Source organism: Condylura cristata, unplaced genomic scaffold (assembly GCF_000260355.1).
Source record: "Condylura cristata isolate star-nosed mole 26May11 unplaced genomic scaffold, ConCri1.0 scaffold00023, whole genome shotgun sequence".
In the NCBI taxonomy this organism is placed as follows: Eukaryota; Metazoa; Chordata; class Mammalia; order Eulipotyphla; family Talpidae; genus Condylura; species Condylura cristata.
The window spans coordinates 5,320,214-5,340,852 of record NW_004567124.1 but is presented as its reverse complement, the minus strand read 5'-3'; the positions used below and the strand labels follow the sequence as shown (position 1 = coordinate 5,340,852).

Sequence of the window (20,639 nt, the reverse complement as noted above, 5' to 3'; positions counted from 1 at the left end):
CCTCCTCCCCCGGCTCCTGGGGCCTCCTCCCCTGGCCTCCTCTCCCGGCTCCTGGGGCCTCCTCTCCCGGCCTCCTCTCTCGGCTCCTGGGGCCTCCTCTCTCGGCTCCTGGGGCCTCCTCTCTCGGCTCCTGGGGCCTCCTCTCCCAGCCTCCTCTCCCGGCTCTTGGAGCTCCCGGCCTCCTCTCCCCACTCCCAGGCCTCCTCTCCTGGGGCCACGCTACAGAGTTGGAGCGGTGGGGGGCAGCATGTCTGTCACTCTGGAGAACTGTCATTTGGCGTTTTAGGCTGATACCATATGGTGGTGGTTTTGTTTTGTTTTGTTTTTAACCTGAGGTTGAGGATGGAGGAACGGTGGTAACAAGAGCTGGGTATGTTGGGGCTCCTCCCCAGGCGGTGTCAGATCTGGCATGAAATGCCAGTCCGGTGTCTGAGCTGCGGGTTTTCTGAGGCCGCTTGCTGAGTGTCTTGAGCCTGGGGAAGGACTCGTGCCTGCACCACTGGGAACAGTGACTGATGGTGTCTCGCCAGCCCCACCCTGCCCCGTGCGGACGCTGGCCTTTGCTGCTGTGTCTCTGAGCAGCCAGGGAGAGGACCTTGACCCTTATTTCCTGGGGGCAGAGTTAAACAGTCAGAGCACCTTAGCTGGGAACTTGGCAGCCCTGCGCTGTGGGTCTTGATTGGGATCCTCAAGCCACCTGGCTGTGGAAGAACCTCGGGTCACCCCTCATCGGTCAGGCCAGAGGAGAGCAGTTAGGACCAGGGAGGGGAAGCCTGGTGGGGTGTGCGATCAGACCCCTTGCAGCCTCCACCCCAGTTTTTCTCCCTGCTGTGTTGAGCTACCCCACTTAATACCTTGGCTCTCCAGACCGAGAATGTCGACAAAGTCTCACAACTCTGTCTCACCTCGCAGGTTCTCCAAACCTATCCCCGAATCCGATGTCCCCAGCACACAGTACCCTGGGTAAGTAACTCCTCCATGTGACTGTCACCCCCTCGAGCTGCAGCTCTGGCTGGGGGCCAGCATGAAGAGAGACCTAGAAAGCGAGGCTCTCCTCCCATCCTCCACTATGGGTCCAGCCCATGGGGTTTCTGGTTACCGTGATGTCAGGGTGACCCACAGAACCCGGAAACTGAGAACAGCGGTGGCAGGAAAGGCAACCACATGCTGGGTTTTTATTTTCCCTAGGGTGGCAGTTAGTCGTGAGTGAATGAAAATCCCCCAAACCTTGCGCTCGGAAGACGAGGGCCTGTGGTCGGCCGCGTATGCCTGCGTGGTTTGCTGCGAAGCCGCGGGCAGCAGCGAGCTGGAGCCCCGCCTCGTCCCAGTGCACGTCCTCGGGGTTTATCTGGGCGCCTCATCTTAGAGCTGCATGCTTTTGCTTAAGGCAAGAGCCTCTCCAGAACGAGAGGAAAGGCCAGGGCCTTGCCCAGGACTGCCCCGCCTGTGTCAGCACGGGCCTTGGGCTGCGTGTGGACCAGCTTGTGTGCGTGCCTGGCCAGGGAGCAGGTGTATGTCACGTGTTCGTTCTCGTGTTTGGAAACACATGTCCCTAGGCAGATGCCCCGGTGGCCACCCTGCACCGTCTCGGGAGGTTTTGGGGCAGCTGGGCCGTGGGCTCCATGACGCCCCACGGTGGCTGCACTCTGGGTGTGTTTCCAAGGAGTGACCTCCTGCTCCTGGCATGCCCTTCAGCTCCGGCGGGGGCCACCGGAGGCCTCACAACACATAGGATACTCGCTCTGCTTTTATTGATGGGACTTTCTGATGTTGTGGTCTGGTGGTTTTCAAACCCAAGGCACCTCGTGTTGCTGTAGCTCACCCTGTCGCTCAGGGAAGCAATAGCTAATGTCCGCTCTTGGGGCAGCAGCCTGGCTCGGCCTGGCTCTGGTTCCCGTCTGTTTCCGGCCCTGGGTAGCACCAAATGAAGAGTGGCATCCTTCACACCGTTGTCAAGGTGGCGGGCGGCCTGTGGCAGCGGTGGCCCGTGGGCCTATGACGCGAGATTGGAGTCCGTCTCACCATTGTCAGTGTCGCTGAGTGTCGGACTTTGCAGGGGGAGTCAAATTCCCAAGGTGGAAGGACTGATGGAGTTGTTAAAAGCAAACTCTGCAGGCTGGAAACTAGGTCAGCCCTTGAGAAATGCAAGGCCGTGATCGTGAACTTGACGCCTCCTTGCAGTTTTTGAGGGTGGCTGAGGTTTAAGCTCTGAGCTCCTTTCCCCCACCAGGCCAAGGCAGCGCTTCCAGCTGACAGTCTGTGGCAGGCATTTGTTTGCCTTTGTGTCTGGGCATCACTGGCTGCTTGGCTCAGTGGCTGTGGCTGGAAGTTGTCCCCAGGACAGTTTCCTGTGAGTCCTCCCGGGAGCATGTGGACTGGGAGGACAGGCTTGAACTTGGACAAGCATCCTCTTGACAGTGACCCCTCCTTGCTGCCCCCTTTGCAGGCCCTGACCTCAGGCTCAAGACCTCTGGGGGCATTTCTTCCAAAGGAGAGCACAGTGTGTGAATCTGGCGGGCAGGGTGGGGGCCGCTTTGCTGGGAAGATCTGAGTGGGGGCACAAGACAGCTCAGCACTCACGATGAGACACGACTGGGAGACCCGGCTTCCTGCATGACAAGCCCTTGCCTCCCCCCTCCGCCCCCCAAAACACACACCTTCACCTGCTCACTCACTTCACCCATCCATAAAATTTTATGTACTCCTGGCATGATGGTGGTGATGATAGCAAACATTTCTGTTTTTCTTTAAGATTTTATTTTATTTATTTATGCATACAAGAACTGGGGTACACGCCAGAGGTGCAGGGAGTGAGAGGATCCACCAGAGACAGAGTGGGGAGCAGAACAGGAGAATTGACTAAAATACACTGCTGAGGGGAGCAGCGGGCGGGTCAGGAGAGGTCTGCTGCATCATGTGGGTCACCTCCATGGGTGGGGATTGAACTTGTGCTGCAGCAGCTGTGATAGTTTCACAGTGCTGAGACATAACACCTTGTGCCACCAGGGAGGTTCACAGGGCTTCAGATGTGTTCATTCGGTATTTACGCCAAGTATGCAAGGTGGCAGTGTCATAGTCTCAGTCTTACATGTCAGGACACCTAGGAAGTAACTCATCCTGGGTCGCTCCCCTCGGGCACGGGAGCCCTGGCTTTGGGCTCAGACTACCGGCTCCCTCTGCCGCGGGACCTGACCTGCTGGGTCGTTTACACCAGTTCCCTCTTCACTCAGGACAGGCTCAAGAAGGGCACTTACTAGCCTTTAGTGGGGGACAGACGTCAGGCTGAGGACCCTGGTGTCCTGTGGGGCCCCCATAGGGAGCCCTGCCTGCTTGCTCTGCTTCCCGACTCATCTTTCTCTGCCTGGCAAGTCTAGTCCAATGGGATGATTAAAAGAGGACGCCTGCCCCCCAGACTCCCAGCCAAATAAAGGAGCTTATGTGTTGTTGGGCTAGATAAGGCAGGACTTATGTCAGCAGAGAGCAAGAAGCAGGTCCAATACCTGAGCCTTTGAAGGGGGCAAGGTGGCACCCCGCCCTGACGCATGTGAGCTGGACCCCAAAGGCCAAGTGGGCTCCTGCGAGGCAGAGGTGTTGGGATGGGCCCTCAGATGGAGGTGTGGGCCACAGGGACAGCCCCTTCGGCAGTTGGCCCTGAGCACAGCTGGCTCAGCTGGCTGGCAAGTCGGGAGGACTGTGGGGAACGCAGGGGCCCCCAAATGCCTTGCTTACTAGGCCCTCTTTTCTGCAGACAAGTCAGTGGGCTTTGGGGGTTGGGGGAGGGATTTGGTATCTGCTGACAGCTCCATAAAGATTAATCTGCCCACTATGCGGGATTTAAAATCTAGGGGGAATTATTGGTAGCCACCCTCCCCCCGACCCCTCACAGCCACAGAAACCCACGTAGGAAGCTGACACAATGAAGACGGCGGATGATTTAGAGCACTGCTGGTAGGAGAGGGCACTTGAGACTCACAAGGCCCAGCCCAGCAAGTTATACCAGGCAGCCTTGGCTGGGAAGGTGTGGAGACCTCTAATGCAGTGCTGAACTACGTCCTGGAAGAGGTTGCACCGTCAGGAGGGAGGCCAGGCATGCTCTGGATTCGGTGCTGAGGCAGCATCCTGCTGGCAGTTCTCCCTCCCTGCTGCCCCTTCTGTGGGTCTCTGGAAACCACCAGCAGCTGGGAGGCCTTTTCCAGGCGGGGTTGGAGAGGCGGGTGCTCTGGTGGATGAACGTGAGGAGCCTGTGCTCTACTCTGGCCTCCGGCCCAGGGCACCAGCGCAATGAAGCTCCCCACAGACCTGCAGAGGAGAGGCCTGTTGGGTCCGCATTTCTCTCCCAGATCTGACCACTACCAGGCACTGCTTCCTTACATCCCCACAGGTCTCAGCCACACCCCCTAGATCTCACTTTGGAACCACCCGTGGGGGACAGGCCAAAGGTGTGGGAGTCGATAAACTCAGTAAGGAGGGAAACACAGCTTAGGAAGGAAAGAGGGCCAAAGCCACGCTCTGGGGGCTCCCCCAGGAGGATTGGGAAGAGGTCGAGGGGCCACAGCCAGAGGGGAGGAAGGACAACAGCCGTGGGCAGGTCCCGCACAAGGAGAGGCAGCACCACGGAGCTTGGCGTGAGTTCAGGACGTCCTTTGGGGAGCGGTGGCGGGACGCTGGGGGTGCGGTCGCTGAGCGCCGGGCTCATGCGGGCACATGGCCGGTGGCCACAGAGGTGGCGGCAGCAGCCTTTGCTTGCCTCCTCCTGACCAGGGTATCCCACATGGCAGGGTGGCGGCAGGCACACAGCGAGCTCTCACCAGAGAAATACGGGCCACCCCAGGCCAGGGAGACGCTGCTCGTAAAGAAATGATTCTGCAAAAGGAAATAAGCATAGGACATCTGTTCTTGTCTCCCTTCCTCCCCACACCTCCTGCCTCCTGGAAACCAGTTCTGGTGACTAGAGGAGGAGCCCTAAAGAATAAGTGTGGGCCCAGCTTATTGCCAGGAACCGCCTCTCAGCAGACCCCGGGGCCTTGTTTGCAGAGAAGGGAGCAGGTGATGTTCCTCTTAGGACACATGGCGCTGGCTGAGTCACCTGGAAATTCCTAAGCACTGAAGTCAGGATGGGGTGGAAAAGGAGGTGGAGAGAGGAAAAGATGAGGGGCTGGACCTGCCGGTGAGTAAGCAGTGCAGTGAGGCCTCTTGGGAGCAGCCCTGGCTGATGGCGGCCAGGTGACAGGGAGTGCCCTGGCAGGGCTGAGCAGGACTCCAGGAGGCCACCTCTGCAGGGCGCCTTCCTCTCCCGCCAGCGAGAGGGACGGGCTGGGCCGGGCAGGCTGCGCCCCAGAGAGGTCGGGGACCAGGTTCTAGGGCCAGCCTGATTCATGCTGTCCTCGGGAGATGGCATGAGGCTTTTTCTAAAACTTGACAAGCTCTAATCTTCAATAAACCTGGGAAATTGCAGGCAGGTGTCCTAACGACAGGAAGCCAGCTGCCGGCTAGGGTCCTGCACGCTCCCCTGGTTTTGCTGCTGGACTTGGCCAGTGTTCCTGCTTGCAGTAAACCAGCCTGGGGCTGAGGGGGCCCTGGGTGCTTTCTTGTAGCTCCTGGCTTATTGCTCTGATTTTTCACAAATTAGGCTGGAATTAGTGCCCTGGATGTTGGGGCACAGCTGGGCTGCAACCCAGGAACTACCTATTAGCCAGGGGGCAGGGTATGGGGGGGACACTGTATGGAGTGGTAAGGAAATGTTGCACACCCACACGCGCTGGGCCTGAGGGTCGAGTGTGCACAGATAGCAGGGCGGAGGCCCAGGCAGAGCAGGGACAGAGCTGGGGGGTGTGCAGGTGTCCAGAGGGCTGGAACCAGCTGGAGTTCCTGGCCCTCCCCAGTGAAGAGAGCCCAAATGAGGCCGGTCCCTTTTGGGTTTGACCTTTAGCCTTGTGGCATCAGTGCTTTTGGCTTTTGCCTGCCCCTTGCTTTTGGATTATAGTAGAATGTTAATTTGCCCCCCTCAGGCCTCCCCCGTTTTCCTTTACCATTTTTGGATCCTTTGCACATGTTTTTAATAGGCATCCCTTAATCCAAGTGTTGCCTTCTGGGTTTTATTCTGTTTTCTTTTCCTTAAACAAAACAGAAAGCCTATGCCAGCTTGGAATAGCACTCGAAACTGAAGCCAACCAATGCGTAGGCTGGCAGTGAGCCAGTCATGAATTAAGTGCCCCATGCCACTCGAGAAGTCTGGCCGACACCACACTGGTGGGGGCCGGGGCCCCGAGAATGGCTGGAGCTGGAGGTTCCTGTGTCTCTAACACCTCTGCTCCAGGAAGAAAGATTAGCACAGACTCAGCAGTCTGGCCCAGAGCTGGGCTGCGCAAAGGGAAAGCCTTGGCATGGGCCACCATACACCACCCCAGGTGTGTGTCCCGGACCTGTAGAAGCACATCACTGTTCAGTGGAGGGAGTTACCTTAGCCTGTAGAGCCATCCTCCCAGGGGAGCCTTTGAATGGCATGTTAAGAAACAAACATATGTACAATTGCTCTTGCATTTGTTGGGAACCCAAGATAGCATGGCTGGCTGGCTGGCTGGTTTGATTGATATGGAGCAGAGTTGCCACCTGTCAGATTTCTGTTAAGATTTAGTGCCAGGACCAGCTTTGTTTCCTCTGTGGAACTAGAAAGCATTGTCTGTGCATCAACCAGAACATGCAGCATATTATCCTCCCTTTTTGCTTTGTCTGCTAGGAAGCTCAGAGCCACAGAGTTCTTTCAAAAGTTGTGACTTCTTATTATCCCATTAATAGTTTTCTCCTTTCCAGTATACTTTAGGTTACTCTTGTACTTAACCATTATGTGGATAAGCCCTTTGGAGGAAAAGAAACGAGGTCATACACGAAGTCTTACATTGAAGTGCCGTTCAGGACAGAACCTGCCTACTCTTTGATGTGCAGCTTCTGTTATAATACTTGGAGGAAGTAGCTGAGGTGATGGCAGGGAGGGAGGTGACAGGCAGCGTTGGCTTGCAGGGAATTATAAATGCACAACTTGTACTGCTGCTCTGCTTCGGCTCATCCAAACAGCACTGTCTGAAATGGTACCAAGACTCTGCCTTGGCCTGATTACACTGCTCCCCCAAACCAGGATCATCTTAATTATGTGTCAGGCTCCTGCATTCAGTGTTTTCCACAACACTGTCCAGTGTGTCTGCAAGTTTGCCGGAATGTTTGGACAAGAGTTCAGATCAGCTTGGGAGGGCCTCTCGGGGGTGGCCCCCAAGCCCCTCCCTGATTCTGAGGTGCCTTGAAACCCCCCACTTTGCCAGAGTAAGGTTCTGGCACCATGCTACCCAATGGGCAGCTTGCCAGCTTTTCTTCGGATGGGCGGACGATGTCAATGTTCCCTGCAAGCCTCACTTTTTCTCTAGCTGGACTAAGCCCAGCAGAGCTGGACAAAACTGTGTAATTCCGGGGTGAGGACTCTGTTCTGCACTTTGATGAGCACATCAGGCAGCCTCAGGCTGACCATGCTTGCAGCAGTGACCTAGATGTCAGCTTCAGGCTGTAAAGCCACTGTTCAGGCCAGAGAAGAGTTGTGTCCTGCAGGTCACACAGCAAGGTCAGCAGTGCCTGCCCTGGAAGTGGTGGCCAGCAGCCCTGCCCAGCCCTGCCCAGCAGCACCTGTTGGCTTGACATGTCTGACCACTGTGAATGCTTGGATTGCATTGGGCTTTTTTTTTTTAGGTTTCCAAAGCAACATAGCTCACATTTTAGTGACCACATTGTCTAGAATACAGCTTATCTCACTGGAATGTTGAAGCATCGGGCAAAGCCAGAGCCAGATATGGCCAACAGGGCTCACCCCAACCTTGGGGGCACAGTGCCTGCATTGCTCCTCTGTTCCCATTGAGGAGCTCAGGTCCCCTCTGTTCCTCCTCTTGCGCCACCTAGGAAGAGAGGAAAGAAGGGCAGCGCCCCTCTTACAGCGGTCAGGACAGGAACAGGCGATCTCAAGTTCATAGAATCAAGTTGCCATTGTTAGTAGCTGCGGCCCCTCAGTCCATACACAGACCCCATGCTCCCATGAAGCCATAGCTCCTCCGTCTGGAGCGGGACACACTGCTGCGCCCTTTAGTCGTAAAGCTCGTATTCCAGGGCCTGGCTCAACGTCTAAGGTGGTGGTTGTCAGCTGGGGGTTATTTTGCCCCCAAGAAGACATCTAGAGACACTTCCTGCTGTCACAGGAAGATGGAAGGGTGCATCTAGTGGGTAGAGACTGGGGTGCTCCCAAATGTACAGTGCTCTGTAATTCAGAATGCCCCTCCCCTCTCTAAGCAAGGGATCCTCTGGCCCCAAACTCCAGCATTTCCAAGACTGGGAGACTGGATGTAGGAGTCCAGCTCCAGCAGAGAATTCCTGGACATGTGTGGAGGGCAGGATGGTATCTGTTTGCATCTCGTGTGGCCCTTTTCTCTCTATCCTTAGAAAACTCAAGCCCTAACAGTAGACCAGGACCACTTGGCCTTGAGGGGGGTCACCTAGTATCCCCCAAGTTGCTCACATTTCTTTGGTAATGCACCTCACCCGCCCCTGAGGGTGTGGGATGTCTCCCTCCCTCCCCCCACCATCACCACTCCTGTGCCTGGCTCTACCCACCCTCAGAGGCCGGGTGAGCTGGGGCTCCTGCTGGCTTCTTGCCTCTAAGTTACCTGGTAGACAGCGAGCAGGTCTCAGACCAGGGCTGAGACTTGGCTTGGCACACAAGTGCCATCCTTCTCCCCAGACCCCCAACATGCACCGAGTCACCAGGCAGCTCCAAATACATTTAGTAGCCAGGGTTTGTGATCCAGAATGGGGACCTCATATGGAGTAGCAGGAATGAGCCACACTGTGATTTTCTAGCCAAAGGTGGTGCTCTAGCAGGTGATGATGCTCCCAGCTTAGGGGTGCGCAGCAGCAGTGGGAAGGACTAGATTGGAGTGCCGGGAATGCGGTGGCCTGGCACAGGTGAGGTAGGGTGAGGGATGGCCCAGGACTGGGAGGCTGGAACTCAGAATCACTAGAGGTGACAGGAGGGTTGAGGAGTTACAGGAAAGGTGAATGTGCAATCATGTGAGAGGCAGACTATCTCAGGGGTCCCCGGACTCTTCTAAGAAAACCAACAAGGTGGTGGTTTTGCTTTGGGGAGCCCTTGATTACTACTTCAGACAACCCAAGGCAACGACAGCATCTGTGGGGGTTGTGAGCTGAGGCACAGCACGGGTCCCCCACTGGCCAGCCTGGTCAATAGGCATGGGTGCTGCTGTTCAGTGGATTTAGCAAATACCCAGCAGAGCCCAGGGCTGATAACCCTTTAGGGGGACAGGGGTAACTGGGGTAGATAACTTTGGAGGCCATGGGAGAGGGGCGGGGAGGTGAGCGCCTCCATAGAGTGGCCTGACCACAGCAAGCGTGTCCAGCATCTTTATCCAGGGGCCGCCTGCTCCTGCTCTGGGCTAAAACTAAGAACCCATGGCTTTTCACATGATGTGGCCGGGCAGGTGAAAAGCCATGAGTCATCTGAGCATCTTGTCCTCTTGGATCCTGCACGTTTTATGCACTAAAAGCTGTGAGGGCAGCAGGATTAGCAATGCCCTCTGAAAGTGGGGATTCTCCCGGAGCACCCCAAGGACCCGGTCATGTATATCCCACTGACCATGGGCTTCTCCTGTCTTCAGACCTGCAGCCAGTCACCTACTGCGAGCCAGCCTTCTGGTGCTCCATCTCCTACTACGAGCTGAACCAGCGCGTCGGGGAGACGTTCCACGCCTCGCAGCCCTCCATGACGGTGGATGGCTTCACCGACCCCTCCAACTCGGAGCGCTTTTGCTTGGGGCTGCTCTCCAATGTCAACAGGAATGCTGCCGTGGAGCTCACCAGGAGGCACATCGGTGAGGGACCCACCCCGGTAGTCTTTGCCGTGCACATCCCACCCCTACCACCACCCGGCACCCGCTGCTGGGAACAGGAGCAGATTCACCCCAAATCCTGTGCTCCAGGATTCAGGGGAAGATGGTAGGTAGGGTTTGTGTTGCTGGGTCGTTCTCATTTGGTGACACGGATCACCTATGAACACTTAAAAGCTACAGAGGAAACCACGTAATGAGAAAGGGAAGCCTGTGAGGAAAGCCACACGAGATTCTAGTAAAACTGCTTTGAGTCCAGATAGGAGAGTAAGCAGGGAGTCAATCGAGGGATCTTTTGTTAACTTCACATGATTCTAGGAAAGGCTCAGAAGAGCACTGCCTGCTGCTGGAGGCTCAGGAGAGGCTAACGCCCTGCTCCCAGAACGGGGCCAACGGGCACTTTGTTAGTCAAGGGGAGAGGACACCTGGCATGTGCCACTTTGGCTCACACTACCTTGCCAGGGATAGTCATAACCTTGCATGCAGGGTCCCTTGGGAGGGCTGTGTCCCCTCATCACCCTATAGCCCCGGGATGCACAGGAGCTCCAGGTGAATTCATGCACTGGGGAGAGCAGCAGGGATCTGTCCCAGGTGAATCTGAGCACCCCTGCTCTTGTCTGTACACTGTCTTGGGTGATCACAGGTGATTTGAGGAGATGATGTTACCGTAAAGAGAAACCTGGAAGCTAGAGGCCAAGGCTGGCGTGTTCATTCTTCAGGGGGCCGAGGGGTGAGCCCTGCCGCCAGGGTCACAGTGATGTAATGGTCCCTGCACTGAGCCCGCACCCTTCCCTCAGGCTCCGGTTTAAGAGCTGAATCTGGGTGGCACCTGTTTTCCTGGCCTCTGGGCACCTTCCCCAAGAGCAGCACTTCCTGGGCAAGAGAGCACTCATGGCCGGAGTGTTTTACAAAACTGCAGAGCCAATTTGAAAATGATTTCTGTCCATCTGGAGTGGATGTATGAGGTGAAGGGAATGTAAATGATACACACCTCTAGAACGTTTTACAGAAATGCACCGAGGGGAGACAGGTACAGGGGGTGGCACTGAGCTGTCCCTGTGGACTTGCTCAAAGAATTCCTGCATCTTGGAGTGGGACGGGCCTAGCAGTAGCAACCGACTCACCACTCACTTCCTTGAGGTGGGCGTGGCGATTCCCATTTTACACACACAGGCCCAGGGGACAAGTCACTTGACTGGGGCCCCTGGCCAGCCAGTGGCAGAGGGCGTTCCGGAAGCTTATTTCCTGTCCTCCTCGCCCTCCACCTCCCCAGCTTTTTACAAACCCAGCATCACCCATCGTTTCACATGTGTGGGTTTAGGCTTGGGTCCTGTCTGGCTGGCAAAGACCCAGTCCCGCAGCAGCTCGGCCGCTTCCTAGGCATCAGTGGCTGTGCGGAGGGCGTGGGGTCCGGTCTGACACACTTCTCTGCAGGGCGAGGCGTGCGGCTCTACTACATCGGAGGGGAGGTCTTTGCAGAGTGCCTCAGCGACAGCGCCATCTTCGTCCAGTCCCCCAACTGCAACCAGCGCTATGGCTGGCACCCGGCCACAGTCTGCAAGATCCCCCCAGGTAATGCCACCCCCACCCTGCCCCCAGGTCCTGAGCATCCCCATGGACAAGCTTGGGATGCTGGAGACAGTTCGTTCTCTCCTTGGCGTTTGCATCGCCAACCTGGAGGTGCTTGGCATAGGCTCCTCTCGGCCTTACTGTCTTAATGTGCCCCCCCGGAATCCCCAGGGAGCAGTACCTGGCAAGAATGCCTTTGCCCACAAGCCCCTGCTTTTTGCCCAGTGAGCATAGATGCTCAGGCATGTGCCCGCTCCCTTCATTCCACAAACATGCAGGTGCAGGGCAACGGCGTGAGTGGCTGTGGGGATGAAGGAGGCCCCGATCCTGTGCGCTCACCTCACACACCAGCAGTGTGTACAGATGAGACACAAAGGGGTTTAACAGAAGGGAGGGCGCCGCCGCAGCACTGAAGAGATGTTTGGGCTCTAGGGATGGATCAGGACCCGTCATAGAGGGAAGGGCCCTGAAGGATGGGTAGGCATTATGCACAGGGTGGCAGGGACCGAGGCAGCATTTCAGGCAAAAAGGGACAATTATGAGCAGAGACCCCAAGGTGATAGAGGCTCAGACCATGGAAGAACATGAAAAAGGATTGCTTTCATTCTGGGGACATGCTGAGGGCTTTCAGAGCTGAGCGGATGACTCACCCCTGTAGCCAAGAGGCTACACCCCAGAGGCAGCTTGGACAGGGTCAGACTGGGCAGCAAAACCAGGCTGGAGGCTGATCCAGCTCAGGCCTCTTGAACTGAGGCAAAAAGTCCCGTCACAGCCCTCTTCTCATGTGGGCTGCAGCCACTGGGTGGGCGGTCCAGGACTGAGACGGGGGGCTCTGGTAAAGCCAGTAACCACGTGTGGCATGTCCTTTCCTGCCCACTAAGTCGCAGAGGATGATGGAATGGCAGTCCACGGCAGTCAACACAGGGATGCAGAAGTCTGACAATACAGTGCTGAGACGAGTTGAGAGGGTAAGCCACCTGCCTTGAGACACAGAGCTCTAGCAGGTGGTAAGTGGCTGATCCAGGGTGAGACGTGGCCTGACTGGAACTCTGGAGTTGAGCACCGCTCTGCCTCTTGGTTCAGCTGGGGGCCAAACCCATTGTGGCCCAGCTTCACCACAGTTCCCCTTGGAGAAAACAAGAAGCGGAAACTCAGTTGCCGCCTTGGCGTTCTGCCTGCTCCTTTCCTAACCTTCCCCATCTTTCTGGTGAGGGCCCAGTTGGCTGGGTGGTGGTTTTAGCTCAATGTCAGAGCCAGGGGGACCCAGGAGGCCAGCCTCTCGTTTTTTTTTGTTTTTTTAATGAAGAATGAGTGGCCAACCACCCCAGTATCATACAGCACGATCAGGATCCCAGTGTGGGCCTGTTAGTGTCACCTCAGCTTACCTTTGGGACATTTCCGGCATGTGCTTTTGTCTTTATTTTTCTGGTTGACACATTCCTGGCATTCAGGTGGCAGAACTTCAGATGAGATTTATTTTAGACTTTATTTGTGCCTGTCTCTAGTTTTACTGCCTGGAGAATTAAGACACACCTTTAGTTTGTGTTGAAAGTCACACCAACCCAGTTTTGTGCCCAAAGGCCAAAATGTGGCCTAGCTCTCCTCCCTCCTGGCCCCAGCGTGCTCCTGGAGGAGCCTGGGAGGAAGGTTTCTGGGACCCTTGGCCCCTCTACTCAGGGCAAGGGAACCTCTCCCAACCATCTTGCTTGCTCTCAGGAACCCACATTACAATCTCCTTAGCACTCTACTGCTTTAGGAGCTGGAGCCCACAGGCCAGCATTTAACACCCCTCTCCCCGGGTAGGGGGACCCATCCCCAGTGAGGTGCTGGGTGTGCAGCCTGTAGTCAGCCCAGCACCGTGTCACCCTGGCTGTGTGTATCGTCATGTTCTGGGTGGTCCGGGGGTGCCTTTAGCCAGAAAGGTAGCGTTGAATTTGTCCATCCTGATAAGCACCATTTTTGTCTTGTTGGCAGGATGCAACCTAAAGATCTTCAACAACCAGGAGTTTGCTGCCCTCCTGGCCCAATCTGTCAACCAGGGCTTCGAGGCCGTCTACCAGCTGACGCGAATGTGCACCATCCGCATGAGCTTTGTCAAAGGCTGGGGAGCAGAATACAGGTCAGGTCCGGAGCCCCGTGGCCACAGTACAGCACAGAGATGAGCTGTACTGCCCTCACCCTCCTGAACAGACACCAGGGATCACTGAGCCCGCGGCCTCATGGGAAAGGCCCAGTCCCACTAGATAAGGAATTAGTGTGCTGGCACTTCAGTTTCTTGAGTGCTGCAAGCATACACAACTCACCGCAACCCTGGGTGAGGGCGTTGTGTGGCTGAGTGAATGAAGGCCCACAGAGGGGAAGTGGCCTGCAGGAATTGTTAGAAAGGCCAGTCTAGAACTGTGTCCTCTCAGCTGCTTCCCCTTCCTCTGGGCAGACAACTTGCGTCAACCCCCAGCAGGGAGTTGTCTTCATCTCACTATCCCTACCCCCGGTGAGGTGCCATCTCTGTCTTGAGGACTCCAGCCTGAAGATCTAGGCTATTAAACCTGAAGAGCAGGGGAGGGAAGAAATTTGGGTAATCACAAAGGAACGAAATGTACTTGCTCAGGAAACAAACAGCTTTTTCAGAATTTCAGATATTGGTTTAAACGTGGCACGGGCCTACATGGTCTGCTCTTTATTCTGACCACTCTGGGTTGGGTTTAGCGATTCCAGTCCCTTTTCTTTCCACACATGGTCAGGCATGAGCCAAGGCTGTGTGGCCTTTCCTGCTCCAAGCCCCCCCTTCCCAGCCGCAGCTCCTGCAGCAGACGGAGGTACCCACACGTCAGCTGGAGCAGCCAGCGCCTTGCAAGTTACTCTCCCCTTCTCTTCATTTTTCCAGATGTTTGGAATCCATTTTGTTTTGGAGTCATTCTGCACCCAGGCCAAACCCATTTCAATATTGGCGCTGGGCCACTGTTCATAATGAAATCCAGATGAGCATGACTTATGGAAAGTCAGATTCTCATTAGAGGATTTCAGTCCGTAAAATCCTCTTCCATTTACCGTATTTTAGCTGCTGTTCCCCATGTCTGTCTCGGTGCCACAGAACACAGCACCTTGGTCCCTGGGGTCTTCATGAAATCCAGGATGAGGAAGCCATTGTGCACTAAAGTGGTCAGATCTCAGGAGAATGTAAACCCAATAATTCCCACCTTAGGACATCAGCCCAAGCCCAAAGGTTCAGCCCCACAGACATTTCTGCTCATCTCTTGGGCCTGGCTGCAATCATTTAGGGGAAGAATTGAAAGGTTACAGCATTAATTTTCTTTTAGTGGGGAAGGAAAACATCTAAAGATGAACCTCAAAGAGCTAAGGGGAAGACTGTGCACGTCCATTTGTGAACCCTTCTCCCCACCCCCCCCATAAAAAAAAAAAATCAAAACGTAAGCCAAGCACAGAGGGTGGTGCCCCTGCAGCTCTGAGGGCTGGGGAGATGATCTTGGTGGCAGAAGCTGTCCCCTGGACCAGAGAGTCACTGTGCAGGACACACTGGCAGCACTGCACGGCCTAACTGGCAGGCGCGGCCCTTTCCCAGAACAGTCTGCCCTCCTCCGGCTCCTGGGCCAAGGAGAGTAAGTTTTCATCCCTTCTGCGAGGTGTCTGTTAGCAGCGCCCAGGCCTCTCACCCCAGCTGGCACCAGTGCCGTCAGCCTCAGCAGATAGCCTTTGCTCAGGGGAGGCCTCTGGGAGCTCGCCTGCAAGCTACGTCATCGACCAGCCTGAATTTAGACAAAGTGCTTTGGGGAAAAGAAACGTGTGGTGTGCCTTGTTTTTTTCCAGTAATTGTTCCATGGCTTGCACTGCTCGTAAGATTTTCCAAAATAAGGCCATAGATGGGAATTATATCAGCACATTGGGAACCAACGGCATGTGGACTGTCGGCACATTGTAAAAAACACCCCTCAATCAGACAGACACGCGTCATCAAGGCCTCTGGGGCTTGGAGAGTTGTGGTGCCCACTCAGGACATATGGAATCCAGAGAACTTTGCCCAGGCTGGAGGATTGCTGCTGGGGGCCCTGTCATAGGAACTGGTGGGCCTCTGGAGTGCCTTAGAACTTGCCTTTAACTTCTCAAGGGCTACCTCCTTCCCTGTCAAGAGAAGCGGATGGAGTCAAAGTTCTCTCCTGTAGGCAGGAACGAGCAGGCCAGCGCTGGAAGGAGGACAGTCACCAGTGCGGGGATTGCTGTTCTGACTGGTGGGTCCTTTCAGACACCTTTTAAGTTCCTGTGCCATCTTTTCTCTCCCCATGTTACAGGAGACAGACAGTGACCAGTACCCCCTGCTGGATCGAGCTGCACCTGAACGGGCCTCTACAGTGGCTTGACAAGGTGCTCACCCAGATGGGATCCCCAAGCATCCGCTGTTCCAGCGTGTCTTAGAGATAGTGCGTGAGGGGGCGAGCGGGCTTGGGGAAATGGCCTCGGAGGATGTGAAGAAGTCAGCACTCAGCTCACTGTTCTCAAGAAGAAACTGTTCTCCACCAAAGCAGCACCAACCTGGTTTCTGAAACAGGAGCAAAAACCAGGGATGGGTTTTATCAACAGCCTTGTCTGCTAGACCCAGTTTGCTCCTTGGCTACTGCTGATGACCTGAGTGAACAGGTAGTAGTTTCACCATCTGCTCCTTCACCCCAGCCCCTTCCTTAACAACAGCACCTGGGTTGTCACTGATCAACAAGAAATGACCCTCTGTCTAGGACTGGAGCGTGGACTTCACCACGGAAGGCTGTTCTCTGTAGGGAAAAGCCTCCCGGGACACAGGCAAACCTCAGCCCTGGCACTCTGATACCACCTCAGCTGAGCTTTCCTGGGCTCAGCTTGCTGCAGACCCCGTACCTGGGAGCTGGACTGATTTGGGGGGGGGGGGTCTGTCCCCCTTTCCTCGTGGAGCATGCTGTTTGGTGTGCAGGGGAGGACAGTAGGAAAAGTCGGTGACAGACTCCTTTTTAAAAACCTGATACTATTTGTCCTTTCTCACGGCGAGCAGCGGGAAGGACCTGCTGCGGCGCAGTACGTATGCAAGGTATAGTTTCTGTTATCACGTCACTCTCAACTTGGAAGCACGTGAAGTACTCAGGGGAAGCACGAGGCTGTGACAGGAGTCTGGGGCTAAAGCAGCACTCCACGGCGAAGGCCTCGTCATTCTCCATCTTCTCATGCATTCGGCTCTACTGGTTTATGTAGTCAATTGCATTAATTAAATGACATTTATCATATGCTCTTTTAAAATGTTTGTTTTATATATTTTTAAAAATCCCTGGTTGGCACATTGACTGGGAAGCCAGAGTTGGGACCCGGCAACGCCTCTCCCAAGGTGCAGCTTTTCTAGGCTTTGTTGAGAAGACACCTGCCAGCAGTTTTTGGAAGCTGGAATTAACAGAGACAAATTCACCAGAAGGGAAAAATCTCAGGCCAACACAGGCAAGTGAAAAGGGCTATTAAATTTTTTTTACACCTTTGAAAATTACAGGCTTGGTGCAAAGAGGTCTGTCATCTTTCCCCTGGGATATATGATTATCTAGCTCATGGCAGAGGAGCATCAGCGACAAGTCTGGCAGTTATATTGTATAATATAATAAGTAAATACTAGCTCCCACTAGCAATTAGTGAGAAAAACTATTATAAATTATTTCAACTGGAAAAAAGCCCTTTTCTTGGACTGGCCCTTTGCAGAACACAGCAGACATAATTGCCACTTGTAATTGGTACTTTATTTTTTGCTGCTGTTTTTGTATGAGTTATCCCATATTTTTAGATGGATTTCTATGAGGAAAAATAAAAAAGGATTTCCTATGGAAGTCCTGTCTTATTCCGGGTGAAATGGAGAGTATGTAACTCTTGGCAGGTATAAATCGCAAATGTGATGACATTTCTGATGCTACATGGAGATAGATGTTGGGAGCTTCCTGGAACCTCACCTGCAGGATCTGAGCTGTAGCCTTGAGCTTTCCATGTAGGAGGGCTGTTCTCCAAGCATCCTGAGGAGACAGGAGCACTCTCAGAGCAGAGCTAGGTAGTCTCACATGGGTTCTCAGCAGAGAACCCAGAGACAACACACAAACCCCTTATGCTACCTGCGAGGGACAATATATGCAGGTCTGAAGCTGGGGCCTGGCGCCCTCTGTGGACAGAGTCTCATGGCTGCGAGACCCTCTGGGACGTGTGTGCATGCCTGAGGTCAGGTATGACACCTGAGCTATGAATTTTGGCCCCAACTACAGAGCCTCCCTGAAGTCCTGAGCAGTATCCTCCAGGTGCAGCTGAGCCAGCAGTCCTGTTTGGTTACAGCTGGATGGTTCCTTAACCTCCTCAAGAAGAGCTAAAGGCTGCTTCTGGGGGAGGCATGAGGTTTTTCTGTTTTTCCAAAAGCTACTTCCTTGGCCCAGATTCTTTATAAAATAGACCATTGGAGGAGGATGTGTAGGTAGGCCATGTATAATAGTAGTGGCCCTTCTTTTAGTTTTGGCGCTTCTTGACCGCATGGCATGTATGCATTAAACACTTCTTGTACGGACAGCTGGAAGGGGCCAGAGGAAACAGGGCAGTCCCAGAGGGTGCTGTCCAGGCAACGCTCCACGCATGCGTTGTCCTAGGCTCACTGCCACGCCGCCGGGGCCTTCACCCTGTGGGTTATGCCAACACTGATCTGAGAGTAGCTAACACACATCCTCCTCCTCGGCACCGCCCCCAGGAGCCAACTTACTCCCTTTTTCGCTCCTCCCTACTCCCCTTCTTCCTGACTTTATTTAGTAGCTCAGATCCTTCCAGCGGGTTCTGGTTACAGGCCTGTGCTGGAACATCATCTCAGCTGGCCACCTTCCTGGCAGGCTGCGGGAGACCTGACATTTTAAGAGAAGCCTGGGGTCAGGAGCAGGGCTGTTATGACTTACCTGAGGAGGCACACGGCTGCTGGCAGAGTTCTCCATTGTGCTTATGCTGCCTGGTTCTTTTTTTTTTTTTCTTTCATTGACCATGGTGGTTATTTTTTTAAATTGTTGTTAGTGGATTGGAATGAGCTATGGCACAGATCTTGTGCTTAGTTTTCGTTTTTCTCCATCTTTCCTCGGCTTCCTAGAGTTTTGGAATATTCCAGGGCAAAATGCCTTTAATGAAACCACAAAAGAGGAATATTAGGTAGTATGCATGTCATGCACGTGAGCAGGCTGGGGAGAAAGCAAGTATCTGATTTCATTCTTAGCCCAGCTGCTGTTTCTGAGGTGCCCTGAAGAGCCACGTTAGGCCACTCTCCTGTGCCATTACAAAGGAGGAGGGGAGGGACTTCATGAGAGGTGAGCAGTGTGAGAGAAGACGGGTTTACTTTCTGGGCTGTTTTTTTGTGGGTGACTTTAGGTGGCAGAGTGGCACCTTTTGCTTTATGTGGCACAAGTGTTCCCTTCACAATATACCTTATCCTTGTAAGGAGCTCAGCTACTTAATTTACACAAAGATCTGGATCAGGTGAGGCCTGTCAGATGGGAGGGTGTCTGAGAGCTAACTTGATACCTAGGCAACTTTTCAGAAACACAGCTATCACGTAATTTGCCTGTCGTGTAAACTGGATTGAGACATTCTGTGACTCTAATTTTTTTTTTTATGCTGAAGTAATGTATACTATAGCATTCTGGTGTTTTTATATTTATGTAATAATTTCTTAAAACCATTCAAGGACAGATATTTAATTTTTTTTTTTTTTGCAGAAAGCTGGCAAGTTCTCCTAGCCTCTGTCTGTGGGATGAGAGGAGTTGAGGGGCATGCCAGTTCTGAATATTGGCTGAGGGTGCCTTGGCTTTTTGGTTCAACATCTAGAAACCCCAACCAGCTAGAACCAGTACAGCATATAAGAACAGGCAGTGCATGGTAGGCCCCTCCTCTGCCCCAAGCCCCTGCCGCAGCTTGAGAGTGTTACAGAGAGGAGGACGTACCTTCACACTCACTGCTGCTTTCCAGAAGGGCGGCTCCGACTCGTTTGGTGTGTCTGGGTGGGGGGACAGACGCTGGAGGAGGTTGATGACCTTCACTTCTCAGCCAGCCTGACCTTTTAATACCTTTGTAAAAAGCATGTATTTATAGTGTTTTAGATTTTTCTAACTTTTGTATCTTAAGAGCACCTGTTTAAGCATTGTACCCTTATTGTTAAGAGCTGTGTCCCTTCCTTTTCTCCCTGTAAGTGCCCTTCTAATAAACTTTTCATTGAAAAGCTCCTGTGCCACATCTGGTTGGGGAGAACATTTGCAAGGACACCCGGCGGAAAAGTGGCTACAAACCAGGCCCCCCCCCCCCCCCCCCGCCTCAACAATACCCTGCTGCCCTATTCACTCACCACAGGCCACACTCGGTACCAGGGGCCCTGGTTTCCTAAATGGTGTATCTCTTGCCGCCTCGTCCAGCTGTTGCACAAGTCCCGTGATGATGTCTCTGTGCTGTCGTGTCCCTTGCCGGCCTGTCTCTTCCATATTGTCACTGTGTCCTAAGTGCCACCAAATTCACCCTCCCACAGGCACAGAGGTCATTTTAGAGTCATAGGTAAGAGGATTTGCACGCAGCTCACATTACTTCTGTGAGCAAAAGACTTCAGAATTGCTTCCTTGACTGAATCTTATACTGATCCCAGTGGATTAAGAAACAAGATTAAAATGTAGAATACTATTTGGTTTGGGGGGTGGAGGACAGAATGGGCAGGAATAACAGGCTCCTTTAATGGTGCCATTTTTACAAGGAATCTTGCTACTTGAAGACATCTACAAGCACAATCCAAGCACCACTGGCCTATGGATTTGGCCTCCATAATCAGCATCAAATTCTATGTGATTCTTTGGCCAGTCTCCACCTCTGAGGGCCCCTTAAACTTTCCAAAGTTTCAGCTAGTCTGTATTTCTCAGCAAATCCACATCTCTAACCCATTTCTTGAGCTCCACAACTTTAAGCTGTTGCTGCCTATTAACACTTCAAAACAGAACACCCCAAACTAAATCATCTTCCACCTCCCTCAAGCATTCTCTTTCTGACTCCCCTATTCTTTAAGTCCTAAGTGCATGTCTTCCTGGGTCTCCATTAGCTCTGCTGCAGCTAACTGAACCTCCCTTCTGGAAA

The 20,639-nt window shown here is 53.8% G+C and overlaps 1 protein-coding gene and 1 long non-coding RNA gene across 4 annotated transcripts in view; one reads left to right on the top strand and one right to left on the bottom strand.

The window, feature by feature from the left end:
- SMAD3 (SMAD family member 3) overlaps positions 1-16,053 on the top strand; it is a 105,684-nt gene extending 89,631 nt beyond the window's left edge. Inside the window, exons 5-9 of the mRNA XM_004687647.2 lie at positions 913-963; positions 9,705-9,917; positions 11,367-11,504; positions 13,476-13,620; positions 15,806-16,053. Coding sequence (XP_004687704.1) covers positions 913-963; positions 9,705-9,917; positions 11,367-11,504; positions 13,476-13,620; positions 15,806-15,929 — 671 coding nt within the window. The 3' untranslated portion in view covers positions 15,930-16,053. The remainder of the gene's footprint in view (positions 1-912; positions 964-9,704; positions 9,918-11,366; positions 11,505-13,475; positions 13,621-15,805) is intronic.
- Positions 15,976-20,639, bottom strand: LOC105853998. Of its 3 annotated transcripts, none has more exons than XR_001145728.1 (3): positions 19,870-20,639; positions 18,440-19,594; positions 15,976-16,053 (listed from the first exon to the last, which is right to left on the bottom strand). It is a non-coding gene; the product is annotated as an uncharacterized LOC105853998 (long non-coding RNA). The 3 variants fall into 3 exon arrangements; XR_001145729.1 differs by lacking the exon at positions 15,976-16,053 and having other exon boundaries at positions 17,469-18,652; positions 19,472-19,594; XR_001145730.1 differs by lacking the exon at positions 15,976-16,053 and adding an exon at positions 17,471-17,527.